A 16,160-nucleotide genomic window follows, 5' to 3' on the forward strand; every position below is an offset into this window, starting at 1 on the left:
GATTATCTCTATGGAGTGTATTCTACGTGGTCATGTTGCAGTGTAGATTTCATCCACCGATCCAGATCTTAACTGTTTTTGTTTTCTTTCCTAGGTTGCAAGAGAAACTTCCCGGAGCTATGAAGCGCAGCAAAACTGAATGATCACCCCCCCAATAGGAATCCTTCATGTCACCATCATTTTCATGTCCATCACCATCTTAAACTTCTCCTCCCCCTCTCCAGATGACCCCCACCCCCAGTCTAACTCCTCCTCCCTACTCCATCTACCATCAGCACCCTACTACACTGAACCTTGCTAGGTAGAAAATCTGAGCTACTCGATATTCAATGTAAAACTACTGCGCAGCTTAACTTGCAAGCATTAAAAAGAACTGTGCCTGTGCAGACAGGAAGCACGTCGCTAGTGAGGAAGTGATGTAACGCCGCGGCGGACCCCTACTGTCTGTGAGCACACAGGGGAATGGAGGCAGGGTTGAGTGAACTAGACTGAATTCTATGACCTGGTTTCATCGTGTACAGCGAGCAGGGGTTGGATGATGGCTGTTGTGTCACAAAAAAGCAAATGTCTGTAACCACATTTCCTTCAAGATAAACACATGATTAAAGCTGGAAATGGTAAAGGTAAAAATTTAAAAACAAAATAAAAAAGGGAATCAAACCAACCTTTTGGGTGTTATTGTGGCTAGTCTTCTCCTGCTCTCTTGCTCTGCAGCTGTTGTATGGATAGATATGAGTTCATGTTAAGAAGCTGGTAGTGGGTTTGCTGTTACTGAGCGGCCTGTGGCCTGTTAATGAGTTTATTTCCATTCACCATACAGGCACTTGTTTTTATAAGTTTCTGCAATGCACTGAACTTTTTTTTTTTTTAAAGCCAAGAGCAGGTCGAAGTGAAAGGATTGGAACACTGAACCAGCTGTGATAATTTGGTCTAGTTCACCCTTTTTTGATCAGATGCATTTTTTGAACAGTTTTCTGTATGTAAATACACCTTAAGACAAGTACAGGCTCTCTCTGCTGTATGGAACATGTTAGCCTCGCTTTTTATATCAAAGAAGTTCCCTCACTTACAGCAGTCCTAACTCCTTTTGTTGCACCTGTTAAAGCCACAAAGTGTTGAGGTCTCACGTTCACTTGTAAATTTAGATTCTTCTCATCACTACTTATTACTATTATTGATATTAATCATAGGATGGCTGCTTTGACTCCCTACTAGCTTGACAACAGCATTGTAAGAGTTATGTTAAGTGTCATAATTTTAAACTGGAGGTCTTTCAGAGTCCTCCTGAGAAATAATTCCTGATTGTTTGATAGGTTAAGAGAAACGCCCTCTGATGTGTTTTCACACCCTTAAATCTCAATATGGCCTCCCAGCTCACTGTTGATGTTTTGAGGAAATCAACAACTGAGTGGAGTTGAGTTATAAAAAAAATTAAGGAGTCCAGAGTGTACCACAAAAATAGACCACATAAAGGCCCACTTTATAATATAGTTTTTTTGAAGGTTTGAATTTAGTTAAGTATTCCAGATAAAGCTTGTAAAGCAGGCTGGATATTTTTCTGTTACTCGGAAGGTAAAGAATGAACTTTGCACATCATTTAATTTGGATTAATTGATAAATGAAAAATCTTTACATTTTCTGTTTGCGTATACTCTTCTTCTAGATTCAGTACATGTAATTTAATTTGAAGATTGAATCACAAACTTTTTTTTGTTTGGGTTGCCAAAGTGTTGCTGATGTTGGTGGAACGGTATCAACTCATTACATTTATATACTGAGTCTATGACCATAATTCTGGCACATTTTAGACTCCATACAAACCCCAACATTGACCTGTGAGAACATTTAGAGATTGGGGTTCGGTGTAACAAAGCTCGGAGATGCGTTTTTGAGTAAAGGGTGTAGCTGGGGAATATGGAAGCAGTTTTGGGAGTGGATATTAATGAGCTCTGTTTGTCACTTTGTTCTTTTTCTTTGACTGCCATGAAGTGCATGTCATAGTGTAAGCTGGAAACAGATTCTCACTCTTTATATAGGCTGTATCATATTCTTGACCCTGACTTTTTGTTTAATATGATTATTACTCGTGATTGTTTAATGGTGTTTTTGAACTCCGTAAAAACCATAGTCATCTGTTAGTACTACTGTTTCGTCTCCATATTGTTTAAAGGGATGATTATATAGAAGGAAATGAAATGACAAGTATGTTAGTGTTGCTGTTCACTTCATTGTGCCCCTAAATTAAGTTTGCACGGAGTAAATGTCCCCTTAATACTGAATGGCCAACAGTGAAGATCACCCTTTTCTTTGTCTCTCAATGCAGTAACCACTCAAAGTACAACTACTCAGATATCTGCCTGTGTGCTGAATGTTTTCTCTAGTGGAACATTCCTCCCCATGCATGCCCTTCACTGTGTGTCGTCTCAAAGATGTCTTGGTTGGCCAATGATGCATGGTGGTCTCAGAGACTGTTAAAGCCAGAATATGCAACAGTTCTGCAGCAGGTTATGGCCCTGACCCTTGGCACTCATGTTGATGAAAGAGGGTGGGATGGGGTGAATATAGACACTGATGATATTATTATACATCCTGTTTATTTGAGAGTCCGACTAATATTCATTTTTTAATAATTGGTCTAAAATGACATCAGTGCACTGAAACAAACAGAAATTAGGAGTAAAAAAAATGTAATATAATCTCTAAAACAAAAATCCTATCACTGCATATAGTGCACTGTATATGCCAATTCTGATATCTCATTGACTGATAAATTATTTTGGCAGTTTACAATGTATCTGTCAGGTTCTAGTTTATTTATTTGAATGGGGAGACGTTGCATATTGTATCTTTAAAAGTCTAAGCTGTCATTTTCAACAGTGAAGTTGACACAAGCAACTGGAACATGTGTCTATTGAATGTTTGGTTTACATGAGTTCATTTTATCTCAAGGATCAGTTCAACCAAATTACAAGACAACATGTGGAACCCTGGCTTTAAATGCCAGGGTTTTGGGATTTCTTCCTCCAACCCAGCAGACTGTCACGTGTGCAGCTCACAGAATTGGAAGAACAAATTTTCAAAAATGGTGATTATTTCTTCAAAAGAATGTGGTTCCGAGACAAAATGTTCAGTTAGCAGCACAAACTAAATGGCAGGTAAAAAAAAAACAAGTTGTTTTTTACAAATGTAAAATATATTTCTTTGAATTCAGGAGGAGTTAAGTGGAACCGAACCTGCCTGTCCCGAGGGGTTGAGACATTTGTTTGTATTTTAGTTGAACTGAGTCTTTAACGTTCAACCAGCTGAACCTCAGCCCAGACATGTTGTGCCGTTAACATGCTCTCCATATGCACAATACTTTTTAAGTGAAACTTTAGTTGAGGAAAGGCCATGTGACCTGTGTTAGTGTGCTACCAAGGCTAAATAGATGACTTCTTCTCAGAATCCTAGTCTGCTTCTTTCTTTAGAGTGTAATATATAATATGAATAAACCTCAGCATATATTTTCTCCTGTTCCCTCACAGCATGTTGCTTTTCTCCTCTTCCTGTTTTGTCCCTGTGTTTTCATTGGTATGGGAGTGTGTGGCAGGAGTGTGTTTGACTTTTTTTTTTTTTTTTGGTCTCTGGCGAGTCTTGTTTTGCTTTTGACTCTACTGGTATCTAGACATTGTTCACTAACATCAGCTCTGTTTTGTATTAGCTATGACTTTGGTTCCAATTTTTTGAAGCTTTGGGAAAGATGTTGCAGGAAAAAAAAAATAAAACAGAAAAAAAGTATGTGGTCTCTGTACTGATGTCAAAGTGAAATTAATAAAAACACGTCAAAGGACTGTGGTGGATCTGTTCTCTTCTCTCTGGGTAGAGGGCATCTGACGGTCTTGACAGAAAACAACAAATATTTCCCAGCATGTCTGCAGTGTGGGAGTACGGGCGATTACAAAATACCTCCAGATGAAATATCTAAAATAAGATTTGCCTTGAGTCTGCTGTCTGTTGCTGTTTGGGTAGAGAGAGGATTACTCTTTCTAATTTTAGACCTGGCCAACATACTAAAACCATTAAGTGTTAATAGTCACATGCAGACTTGACTTCTCGTTTAAAGCCAATGTGGTATTACATAATAGAATCAAAGCCACAAAGTTGTAAGTGCTGAATGAAGGGATAGAAAGTCAGCAGCTATGTTGAGATGAATGTACAGTTGAGGATAACTGGGTGATAGTGTTCTATGTATATGAAAATGCTTTATTCATCCACTGTCAGTGACTTGACACAATCCTGAATGTTTCACCAGACTTGATAGAGATCTGCTGTCAAAGCAATTAATCCTGAAATATAAACAAAACATTCAGATATTAGAATTAATTTCTGACTGTGTACATGGTTATGTATATTAAAAAAAGACCAATTATCGGCCCATGTTAATCATTTTAAGATTATTGGTATGTGATTTGGCACTGTCAAACTGCAGATAAAATGAACTCATTTAAAATGGGCTTTTTTGGCTCTGATGTAACATCCTCTTATACAATGTCCTGCACAAAACACTATCTGATGTGTAACATGTCACCATTTGTAGCCTACAATCACTGAGAAATCCTGAATCTGCAAGGTAACTAGGAACTAAGCTTATGAAATTAATGTAGGGGAGAGGAAGTATGAAGTAGCAGAAAACTGAAAAACTCAAGTCCCTCAAATTGTACTTAAGAATAGTACTTGCGTAAAATTGTTCAGTTCATTTCATCAATGGTCGTTCAAACCTTTGACACAGAGGTTTACATTTTTAATTGGAAATTTTTCAGTCTCCTTGATTTCAAGCAATCTGTATCGGCCCCACCAGGAAGTGTGGTCAAACACCATTGACATCTGTTCAACCGTTGTTGCTTTAAGTCCCTAAGATTCTGACAATTAGGCTGTCCAGCTACAGTATTTGAGCATTAAACAACATTATACCAAAAACAAAATTAAAATAAGTGCCTTATATTTATGTAGCAGAAAAGACTATATAAATGGTGTCAGGGTGTTGAGTATTTATTCAAAGATCAATGAGGAGAGAATGCATATGTCACATGTTGGCCTTGTACAGATGGAAGGTCGAGGTGAGAGAGAAGAAAAAAAAACACATATCTCCTCACACCATCATACACATACACAGTATAAACACACACGTACACACACACATACACACACAAGCAAATGCATCAAATGTCATTTCAACGAATGATTTATCATTCATTTCAATGTAACTTACTTCAATTTAAATAATTAAGTGCTGTGACAGAACTGTTCTAGAGTGATGTAGGGGCCTATTCTTAGTCAGAGTGGACCAATGAAATGGAAATATGACACTGTTGCACTGCTGTCTCAGTGCAGTAGGGAGACTCCGCTTGGGCAGACCTGTACTTCACCGGTACATTAGTTTAGTAGCAAAAGCTTCAACTGAGAAAAGTAGGGACACCTTTAGAGAGAAAGCAGAGATCTTAATGTGTATGTTCTAGTTTTCCTGATAGTCCAACAGTCACATATTTAATAACAATTACAACTTTATCATGAAATATCATGACTTTTATGACATCTTTTTTCTTATACAATCAAGACTTTCGTTTTTCCTTATTGTCATTTTATTCTGCAGACACTTTTTCATGTCATACTATGATACTTCAAAACAAACCGACACTAAACGAACATTTACATTTTTTTTCTCAAAGTATGATTTTTTGTTTCTAATTCTGACTTTATTTAAATCAACAAAATGTGATTTCAGGAGAGAGAGACTGGAAGCTCGGGTCAGACTACAACCTGAAGCACCAGTGTTGGGGAAGAGACTTGAACAATCAACAGGAAGTTAAATTTTGTTGCTTTAAATAAAAAATATTCCAAAAATATTTTAGAGCTGTCAACTTTTTTTTAATATTATGGCCATTTCTTCAAAATGAGACTGTAATTCTCCTTACATGACTTCATTCTCAAAATATTTGACTCTCAGATTCTCAGAATCTGTATCTTTTTTTCAATCTGTTTTTTTTTAAACAGTGGCCCTAATACTCACATTCGCATATATAGCATCACCGATATAACTGAAGCTGACAAATGTACTCAGTATCTTCAAATGTCAACAGCCTGCGTGTTCCTGAAAGATCACTGATGAAATGGTTGTTGGTGGAAACAGAATCCCTGAGTTACATTTTCCAGGTGAAAAAGTGACATGTTATGACCGACTTTTCTTTCTCAGACTGCTCTTAGTTCTTTTGTTGCATACACTTTGTACAATGAAAGGAAAAAGGAAACAGTACCAAAGCTGAGAGCAAACTTTTCAAAGTAAAAGTCCTTCGAGCCGTCTCCAGCTGTTAAAGAACATCACTGTTGAAATCTTCAAATCTTCTGAAGTACAAAAACTTGACATAATTACAAACACGTTTTGTAGAAACCAGGGTGCATAAAAGTGCTTGTATAAAGGAAAAATAATTCTATTTTTTCATATATTTACATATTCTTTTTTTGTGCAGAATTTTTAGCTGAAATGACTTGTAGATGATAAAAAGGATGCAGGCAGGTGGAGCAACGATGCAACTGACAGAGATAACATATCTCATTAGAATGGATGAGAGAGGAGGTCATCCTTCTCCTCCACTGTAAACAAGGAATTAAATAGACTAGAGAAATCCTACTGACTGACTGCACGTTGCCATTCATTGTCTTCAGCAATAAACATCAAACACAGTCTCATTCAATTGGCTGTACACAAGGAAAGCTGGGGTTAAGTACATTTTTAGGGGCAAAGTGCTGTGTTGTCTTCAGACACATTATCATAAAACTAATTCACCTCGGCTTTGCCGTAGATTCTGTTTCTAACTTCCTGAGAGCGTAAGACCAAAACCAGCCTCGGGGCCTTCCTGGACCTGAAAGTTACACAGCACATACTGTACCATGATCACAGACCAAGTTAAAAGATAAATGTCCAGACACTCATGGAGGGGGATTTAATGTCTCAAGCCCCATTTCAGTAGAGGTGATCAGAGCAGAAAGTGCAAAGGCTAAATTATTTATAGGTAGCGCCAAACTGGTTTTGATGTGAAGCTCCAGAAATGTTTTGTGTACTAACCTTTCACTCAGTTTCCCATCAGCATGGAGGGAAGAGATAGTGGCTGAATTTTCCTTTTCAGGTGAGCTGATCCTCTAAGGTTCAGCACAGTTAAACAAAACTGTTCACAGACATTCCAGTGACATAGATTTAAGTTACAAATTACTACTACTTGTGGGGCTAGTTGGTAAGCTACCGTACACTGTGAGTTAACTGTAGTTCATGAACATGCAACCACAAGCCAGCCACAGCAGCTCCTAAATTTTACTCTCCAAAAGCTGATTTGATCTGGCCCTGATAATAAAATTCAAATGTAAGTCTAAATAAAACACAGATTCTGCGCATCTGTGCGCACATACACTCACTGGCGTCATTTCCTAAATCTTACAAGGTCCACAGTAACCCAGATCCTGTGCATATAAGGCTCGGGTCTCCAGTGAGTGGCTGGACTTTCATTTTTTTATGCAATGACATTTTAAGGTTCAGGCATTTCCTCTGTGGCAGTTACTACCTGCAACATGCCACAGAAGTCCTCTCAGGTCCACATTTAAAGGGTAAAGTCCAGTATTTGTGAACATGGATCTTATTTTTCGTCCATTATGAGCGCTGGTTGTACACAGCACCTGCATCCGACACATTTGGTAAATTTAAACTTCGACAAGAACCAAGTGAAAATATAAAGTATAAATATACGGCATGGTTAAGAGAATAAGATCCTGTTTGACAAATGCTGGACTTTCCCTCTAAGAAAGAAGGCGGGAGACTGCTTTTGAACAGGGGCCATGTGAGGAGCAACGGACGGAAGCCCTTTCTAAGTGCCGAAGTGTGCTGGAGTGGGAGCCAGCTCAGTGTGTCCGTGGTCGTGGGAGGAGAAGCAGTCATCAGAGTGGATGAAATGCAGGGCAGTCTGGTTGTAGCTCAGCAGGGCCTGCTGCTTCTCCTCTGAGCTGTAGTAAAAGGAGTGGGGATGTACCTGCTGGATGTGCCTCTTGATGGTACTGACCTTCAGTGTGGCCAGAGTGGCACCACACACCATGCAAATGAGGCCATGTCTGCGGCAGTCGTAATCCATCAGGTACTCCATCCGCCAGCGCACCTGGTAGTTCCTCCTCTGGTCCTTCCCAGGGTAATGGCCGTGACGAGAGGGCGTGGCGGTAGCCCCGTCCTTCGCTTTACCCTTACCTCCATTTACACCCTCGTCCTTCTTTGCCATTTTGCTGGGTGGTCTGAGATCAGGCGAGGCGTCCTCATTTGTCTCTGCTGTGGTGTTGAGGACATCAGCTCCGCTCAGATTGATTTCTGCTAAAACAGCAAGTGAATCAGGAGGGTGCTGCTGGAGTTGAACTGCATGAAGCCATCTTACTTTGACTTTCTTGTTTAGGATGATTCATCCTATTTTCTCAAATCAAATTATAAAGGTAAGACATGGACACTTGCTATATATTTTTAGGGAATTTTGCACTTTTTTTGCATTTTTACACACAGGAAATTTTTGAATACACTTCCAAATAAAATTAAATTCAGCGGGGTCTGTGTTGCAAGATTGTTTCCCACACATTGACTAATTTATGGTGGTGTGCCACAGAATCAACGCAATATACTGCCACATCTAGGTCAACACACAATATGTAGCTGCTGTGAATCAAATATGCATCTTATAGATAATGTTATGTTTTTGCTTTACTCTCACACTGAATGTTTGGTGCTTAAGTCCACATGAATATTGAAAAGTATTTACTGCGACTGAAAAAGGCACATGTTAAGGATGCGGACCAGCCTGAACCAGAGGTATCAGTCTGAAACAGAGCTGAACAGTCCAACGAGTATGATTAGTTATGTTATTAATGTGTTTAGAATATTTTCAGGATTCAATAATTTCTCTGTTCCTATTATTTTTATTTTTGGATGCTATGTTACTAAAAGTCTCCTATCTATCTGCTGCTGACATTAATGAACACACTGTTTGAGAATTTACAGTTGAATAGTAGGAAGTAACAGTGGTTAAAAGTGTCTCACCATCTTGAATTTGTGTGCCTTCACTTGAATAATCTTTGGTCCAGGCAGCAGCCATGGCTTCCCTTTCTTCTCGACTCAGGGTGGTGGTCTCAGGATGACATTCCTGGATGTGGCGGCGGAAGCTGCTGACCTTGGATTCATGCAGGACCTGAGAACACACCATGCAGAACGTGCCCCGGCTCTGAGGCCCATAGGCCACCAGGTAGTCGAGGCGGAGCCGCCACGGATCGCCCCCGCGCAGCCGCCTCTTCCTGGGCTGCCGGAGGGGCTGGGGTCCCTGTTGTGGAGCTCCAACTCCTCCATCCTCACCAATAAGACAAGTGTCCTGAGTTAAAGTGCCATCATCTCCTGGGTATAAGTCAGAGTTGATCTGGATGGCCTCCACATCCTGAGCAAAGAGATCCACCCCGCCTTCTTTGGTGTTGGGCTCTGGTTTGATTGAATTCACTGGCTCTTCTGTTTCAGGGTAGAGAATCATCAAATATATAACTGATTCAAAAACTCATATCAGTGACATCAGTGAAGTGAAGTGAGATGTCCACACAGAGCCCAAAGATACTAAAAGACAACACCCACCCAGCCATAGTCTGTCGACCCTGCTACTACCAGACAACAGACAGATACGAAAAGATCTGCTTACAGAGCAGCTTCATTCCTCAGAGTGTGAGACTCCTCAATTCATCCTCAACAATCCACCTTGAAAGAGATTTTTTCTTGTGTAGCATAAAGAGACATATTTGGTTGTCTGTGTTGTTAAATGACAAAAAAATGAACCTTAAAACCTTGATTACTTCTTTAACATTGGAACATTCACTGCTCCATTGAAGTGCAGGAACTGACCCTGTGGATACTTGAGAACTGCTGTTGACATATAGATTTAATTAAATCAACGATCTCTTGGGCTGCTGGTTGAGAACACTGAGGAGCAGACATGGACTGTGAACAGGAGGCAGTGTTGGAAGATTGAAGGGGGCGACGGGACGTCCAGTCTACTCGGCTCACCCTGTTTCCGTGGCAACACTGATCCAGATAAGCAGTGATAAAAAAGGGTGTATGGTGGACGGGTGGATTTGTGCCAGTGACATCAGTACATTTCAAATATGACTGATAAGATCAAACGATAAGATGAATATTTAACAATACTTTTTCTCCTAATAATTATAATAATCATCATCATAATGTTTGGTATCATTTACAATACTACCTTATATGAGTTTTAAATGTCACTGCATACACTACCTTTTCATTTAAGTTTTAATGTAGTTTAAATATGTTCCTAAAGGTATCTTATTTTCATTGTTAATTTCCAGCAAACATTTATAAATTAATACATCAATTAATAAAGTTACATCTTATCTTATATACTACATACATTACCTAGTTCTATAGATCCACCTATAGTCCCAAACGTTGAGTAATTTTTGGATCAAATCTATCTGCATGTGGTTTTTGAGTGCGTTTGGGTCCTCACCATGAGTCTGAGCCCAGGCCTGCAGGATACAGTGCTTCTCCTCGGAGCTGTAAACCAAGGAGTTGGGGTGGGTGTCCAGCACATGGCTCTTGATGTGGTCCAGGTGAAGCGAGGGCAGCTCTCCTCCACACACCATACACAGCAGCCGGCCGGCCTCTGCCTCATACTCCATCAGGAACTCCTGGCGGAACCAGGCGTGCAGCGAGTCGTTCAGATAGCGCTCCAGGGTCTGGGCTGACGGCCCAGGGAGGTCCTGCTCCTCCTGCTCGGGCCGGGGGGCTTCACCCTCCTCAGAGTGGGGAGACAGACTGAGAGGTGGTTGTTCTTGCAGCTCCTGGGGTGTCACAGGGTATGGGGGCTCTGATATGATTAGAACATATAAAAACAAACACAATGTAAAAGAGTTTTTTCTCAGGGATCATTGCTGTTGGTGACTGTCTTTGGTAATACTAAAGTGAATTCAAATTCTACTTCTAAAGGCCTTAAAGTTGTGAGTGTATACAGTATGTGGCTGTTTTAACAGTGAGGACACAACACAATGATACTGAGCAATGACAATCTATGAAGTTCTTTGTGAGCTCGTAAATGGACCACATCTAAACAAGACAAACACTCTTGCCCCACAATTCATTTTGACTCAGAGTTTGAAGATGGGTATTATAACATGAACATGTATAGAACTGTTGTCTGTTGAGGTCCCATCACAAAATGCTCTCTAGTTTGCTTTGTTTACTTTTTATTAATGACTAATTTAGCAGAAATACTGTATGTCAATGGATGTTTGTTTCTGCGTTCCAATAGCAATACATTCGAATGAAAGAAAAAGGAGATGAGAAAAATCAATCCTTTGTGATATTAAATCCAGTGGGAAAATCCACCCTTTTCAAATGTTTAGGATGAGGTCAAACTGACTCCTGGTCTCAAGCTGGTGCCTTGTTCAACATTACTGGCTACACAAAAACAATGACGAGGAGACCCTTGCAAATCTACAGAGAACATATGTGGATATGATATAAAAAGATGGGGGCATCCTCCTAAAAGCATTGCTCCTTCACATTCCTAATAATCAATGTACCCGATCCATTCGATGTAAAGTAAAAAGTGGCAAAAACTTCGACTTCGACTTAGCATTTTGGGAAAGACTGAAGTTATGACTTTTATTTCAGAATTCAGACTTTTTTTTCTCTTAAAACTGAGATTAAATTCAGAATTAATCTGACTTTAAACTAAATTCTGAGTAAAAAGTCAGAACTTGTTTTTACAGTGGCTGTGCTGCGTCCCATATAATTTTAGATTTTTGTGTTTTCAGTTGTCTCCTGGATGTAAATCTACTGCAAGTTGGAAATCTCAGATGTAAGATATTCCCCAATAGCACATGAATGCAGCGTAATAACAACCTGTTTTTGGTCTTCTTTTTTGTCATTTCAAAAGCGGTAAATAAAAAAGGGGTAAAGGTTTTAACTTTGAAGATGGGTGGCCATAACCTGAGTGATCTGTATTATTACAGTCAAATTATAAACATGAATCTATTTCTGTTTCATTTAAGATATGCAGTACTACATTAACTACCTCAGAACAGCCCTTCCCTCTCCAATCCCTGACACATCATCACTAAATCATTACATCATCCTCTGCTCACACACCACCATGCCAAGACATTAACTCATACTGCCACCAAGTGTAGGATTTGGAAAATGTCTGGCAGAGTCCTACCCACCAGCAGCATGTTGCTCTGAGTCCAGCTGCTCTTCTTCATCCTGAGGTGGAGGTCCTACAGCTGAGCTGTATGACCTCTGACCCCCCCCAAGACTCAGGTGGCTCTCCCACCCTGAGCGGATCACCTCCTTGTCAGCAGCACTCCACAGCAGGGAGTCAGGGTGCTTCTGTCGAATGTGCCTCTTGATGGTGCTGAGCTTCAGGGTGGCTAGCGAACTGCCACACACCATGCAGATCATCCCATGCCTCTGAGGGTCAAAGTCCATGAGGTACTCGCTGCGCCAGTACTCGTGGTAGTAGCGGCGGTGGTCCCGCCCTGGGATACGGCTTAGGCCCGGACGTGAGGCCCTCTGGACTCTGGGTTTACGTGCAGAGGGCCCTGGCGCTGGGGAGAGGAGAAGCGGGTGGTCCGGGCCCTCTGTGATACTCCAGTAGCTGGTACCTGGAGACCTGACAGGTGTAACCATGCCAGCCTCTGATTCCTCCTCACCATGGCCATTGGCAAGACTGTCCTCTTCTGACAGGAGAGGGAATAGGATCAGATCTGCTGTGCTGTCTCATTAAGAATATTCACTGCAACTAAAAATCCTAAACACATATGTAAATATCTTATTACTCTTAAGCTTTTGTTATGAAGTACTAATCAGATTGTCAGAGTATTTTTATTAGATCTATAAATCAGTCAATCTCTCTGAATTTGATTGGAAGAGTTATTATTACATGTGTTAGGTGATACGAGGCTGTCAGTGAAAATCACCTCTTAGACTCTGCACATGTAAGAATGGTCATAAACCAACATTATACATGTGTTTGTTCAAAATTGTAATCACAGTGACTAAAAACTTGGCTGATCAACTTGATAGGGTACCAGTATCGTTTGTTTTTACATGGATGAACAATTCAATAAATCATTAACATTTCTTTACAAAACAGTATATAAGCAACCTGTACTTAGGCCAATAAGTGACAAAGACTTCCAGTACAGGAATATGTTCTGAGATCATTTAGAAACAGTCAATGTGACATAGTTCAGTACATATCTTTGAAAAGAAACTGAAGAGATTATTGGACTCTATAGTAGTGTAGTATAGTAGTCTGTAGTGGTCAGACTGTGATACTCATGTGCTGGTGCTGATGCTGATGCTGATAACTAAATGTGGAACTACTGCGTATGGTGTCTGGTTCTGTCTGTCCATCTGTTTTCAGTCATACATAGGCTGTACATGGGTCTCTCTTAATTTAAATTACCTGTTAAAATAAAGTAATACATCATGAGGATATGGTACATCAGAGAAGGTGATATACATACATAGCATGTTACATACACAAAAAATCATAATACGTATAGACAGAGAAAGGTTTTCGCAAAATGTAATCTTATAAGCTGTCATTGTTTGGCTCTTGATGACTGACAGCTGGAGCTCATAGATGGGTCATTTTATTTTTCTTACACCATCCCTCTTTATGAATCTACCTTCTCCATATACTGCTCTGTTCTGTGTTTTACGGCCTACATGAGGGGATTCTCGTGCTAAATATTCTCTAAAATTGGGGATTTATTGCAAAAACCCACATTATTATTGTTTATTCATAGGTGTGAGGCGGCCTGTGTCGCCGCTGTCCACTAGGTGGCAGCTGTGTGTCTCGGTCCGCCTGCCTGCCTGCGTGCTGTTGAGCCTTTGTTTATAGGAGCCACAGAGACGGAGGGGCCATGCTGCTCCATGGCATTGTCCCTGACACGGATTAACTGGCTGCCTGACAATGGCCGTGACTCTGACAGACACGCATACCCACATTACGGTGGGAAACACCCCGAATAATAACACGAGTTTTTTCCTTTACCTCCCAAGTCACTCTCCTCTGGCGTCGCTTCCTCCTCCCCGCTTATTATTAATGAGAGCAGCTCAGTCTGCTCGGCACACCGGAGGTCCACAGGCTCGCTTTCCCCCGTTTCTTTCTCTTCCATCACTGACCCGGCTGCTGTGTTAATAGTGGCTACTGTCCCTCCTTCCTTCACTGTATCGTAGCGTTGAAGCGGGACATGTCACTCTAACAACAACATGTTACAGCAGTAACATGTCCACACCGCTCGGCACCGCTCGACACGCATCTGGCAGGCGCTCTATAACGAGCCCATCGCAGAGGAGCCCGTGCTCTACGATGTCCCCCCACGCGCCCCGCACGGGAGCCAAGTTAACTTTTCACAGAATCACAATCATGAATCCCTCCGCCGACAACAGCCCGCTGCTCCGTCCTGCTCTGGGTAGAAGCGCTTGAGCGCAGGCCTCCAGTAATGTATTTTAAGGCTCTTGCTTGTCTTCAGGGTGGGGAGCCGGACTAGGGGCCCCTGGGGCTCCTTAAGGGGCTCCTGGGTAAATTTAAAGAGACAGTAGCAGCGTCGACAATGCACACCCACCCCGGGGGGCGGGGGGCAAACGGAGCAGCAGGCGCTAATACTGATAAGCTGCTAATACTAATGCTGTTGTTCTCACAAAATCATGCGTTGAGAAAGGCGCTTTGGTTCGGCACAGCAGCGGTTAAAACACGAGGCGGTCCATTACGAATCAGCCCCCCATGAGCTCCAGCTCATGATGTTTGGTGCTGGGGATCCTAAAAACTCATACTGTCAGACATAATCCGTGTGGTGCTGAGTACAAGCAGGTGGCTCCACGCTAGATGTAACCTGCCTTACTGTAAATTAATTGACTGACTGATCTGAAATTATTTGCCGATGCATCAATAACACCTAAGCTGACACGTTGAAATGGCTTGTTCTGTCTGACTAGAGGCCAAAAGTCCAAAAATATTCAGTCTGCCATCAGGCAAAGAAAACCCAAATATGCTCGTCATCCTCTGACCTATTGTTATTTTTCTGTAATTCACTTATATTTAAATTAAAATGTCTTTATTTTTTGTGACAGAACCTGTGTTTGTAAACATAACTGTTTCAGATCTAAGTAGCCCATTCATTCTAAATTCAAATTCTACAAAATTAAAATATTATTATTTCGTGGACTTTGTTCCTCCCATTTTGAAATAGATTGAACGTTCAATATGAATGAATTTGAGTTGAAAAATGAATCAAATCTATCAACAGAATGTGAAGAAACAACATTTTTGACATTAAAGACTTAAAGATGTGTTGTGGTGCTCCCTCTAGGCCAAAGCTCCGGTGCTAGCAGTGTAAATTCCAAAGCTCGCCTGGTATTATGGTTAGCTGCACGGCTATGAGCTTACGAGCTAACATTATCAGCAGTTATGGCTATATAAACAGAATACAGTTAGCAGCGGTTAAAAGCAATTCTCGTGATATGCTGGCCCTAACTGCTGGTAGTATGGAGGTCTGCGATACGTGGCCAATTCTTATGCACAAGTTGCAGCTTTAAAGGGGCTCAATAACAACTTGTTTGAATTTACACATCATAATCACTCTTTTATTGGTCATAAGTGAGCAGATTGTAATGTGATGTGAAAAAATTTTGGTTGTCTGTTGATGATGTGTTGAAGCTGTTTAAAGCTGCTGTACTGTGACTTAGGTCATATGTCTTTTCAAAAGTCCAAAGGATGTGACTCCCTCTGCTCTGCTAACAGAGAGCTGCAGCAGCTAATGTTAGTTTAGAAATGAGTCTGCTAACATAAAACAACAACAAGCTACCAGCACAACACAGGAGTTACACGGAGCCCCTGTAAGATTTCAAATAAGATATATTAAGAGATCCTTCCTTTATTACCACTACTGCTACTACTATATTTACATCACATTTGCCTTTTAATAAAACAAATCTGATCATTGTCCTGTTCAAACCACACTGTCTCCTGCCGGTTCTGAACAAAAGCGCACATCTATTGAGGTCATATGTAGCAAAAGCCAATAAATCA

At 40.8% G+C, this 16,160-nt stretch overlaps 2 protein-coding genes across 7 annotated transcripts in view; one reads left to right on the forward strand and one right to left on the reverse strand.

The window, feature by feature from the left end:
* The window catches only part of rtn3 (reticulon 3), a 31,598-nt gene extending 27,769 nt beyond the window's left edge, over positions 1–3,829 (forward strand). For all 3 annotated transcript variants that reach the window (XM_037113056.1, XM_037113057.1, XM_037113058.1), the window contains one exon: positions 95–3,829. In XM_037113056.1, coding sequence (XP_036968951.1) covers positions 95–143 — 49 coding nt within the window. In that variant the 3' untranslated portion in view covers positions 144–3,829. The remainder of the gene's footprint in view (positions 1–94) is intronic.
* Positions 3,603–14,874, reverse strand: si:dkey-106g10.7 (uncharacterized protein C11orf95 homolog). Of its 4 annotated transcripts, none has more exons than XM_037113062.1 (5): positions 14,124–14,874; positions 12,283–12,795; positions 10,566–10,925; positions 9,095–9,550; positions 3,603–8,377 (listed from the first exon to the last, which is right to left on the reverse strand). In XM_037113062.1, the coding sequence occupies exons 1-5, from the start codon at positions 14,245–14,247 to the stop codon at positions 7,890–7,892; spliced, it is 1,941 nt and encodes a 646-aa protein (XP_036968957.1). In that variant the 5' UTR covers positions 14,248–14,874; the 3' UTR covers positions 3,603–7,889. The 4 variants fall into 4 exon arrangements, with proteins under 4 accessions (XP_036968957.1, XP_036968956.1, XP_036968955.1 ...); XM_037113061.1 differs by having other exon boundaries at positions 3,603–8,380; XM_037113060.1 differs by having other exon boundaries at positions 12,283–12,798.
* Between the last annotated feature and the right edge of the window lie 1,286 nt (positions 14,875–16,160).

This window comes from Acanthopagrus latus, chromosome 10 (genome assembly GCF_904848185.1).
Source record: "Acanthopagrus latus isolate v.2019 chromosome 10, fAcaLat1.1, whole genome shotgun sequence".
In the NCBI taxonomy this organism is placed as follows: domain Eukaryota; kingdom Metazoa; phylum Chordata; class Actinopteri; order Spariformes; family Sparidae; genus Acanthopagrus; species Acanthopagrus latus.

Excerpts from the sequence above, each read along its gene's own strand:
- si:dkey-106g10.7 (XM_037113059.1), bottom strand. The coding sequence starts at position 14,247 with ATGGAAGAGAAAGAAACGGGGGAAAGCGAGCCTGTGGACCTCCGGTGT. Across the intron at positions 10,926-12,282 it reads CTCAGAGCAACATGCTGCTG|AGCCCCCATACCCTGTGACA; the intron begins GTGGGTAGGACT and ends TAATCATATCAG. Across the intron at positions 8,381-9,094 it reads AGGCACACAAATTCAAGATG|CAGAAATCAATCTGAGCGGA; the intron begins GTGAGACACTTT and ends TTGCTGTTTTAG.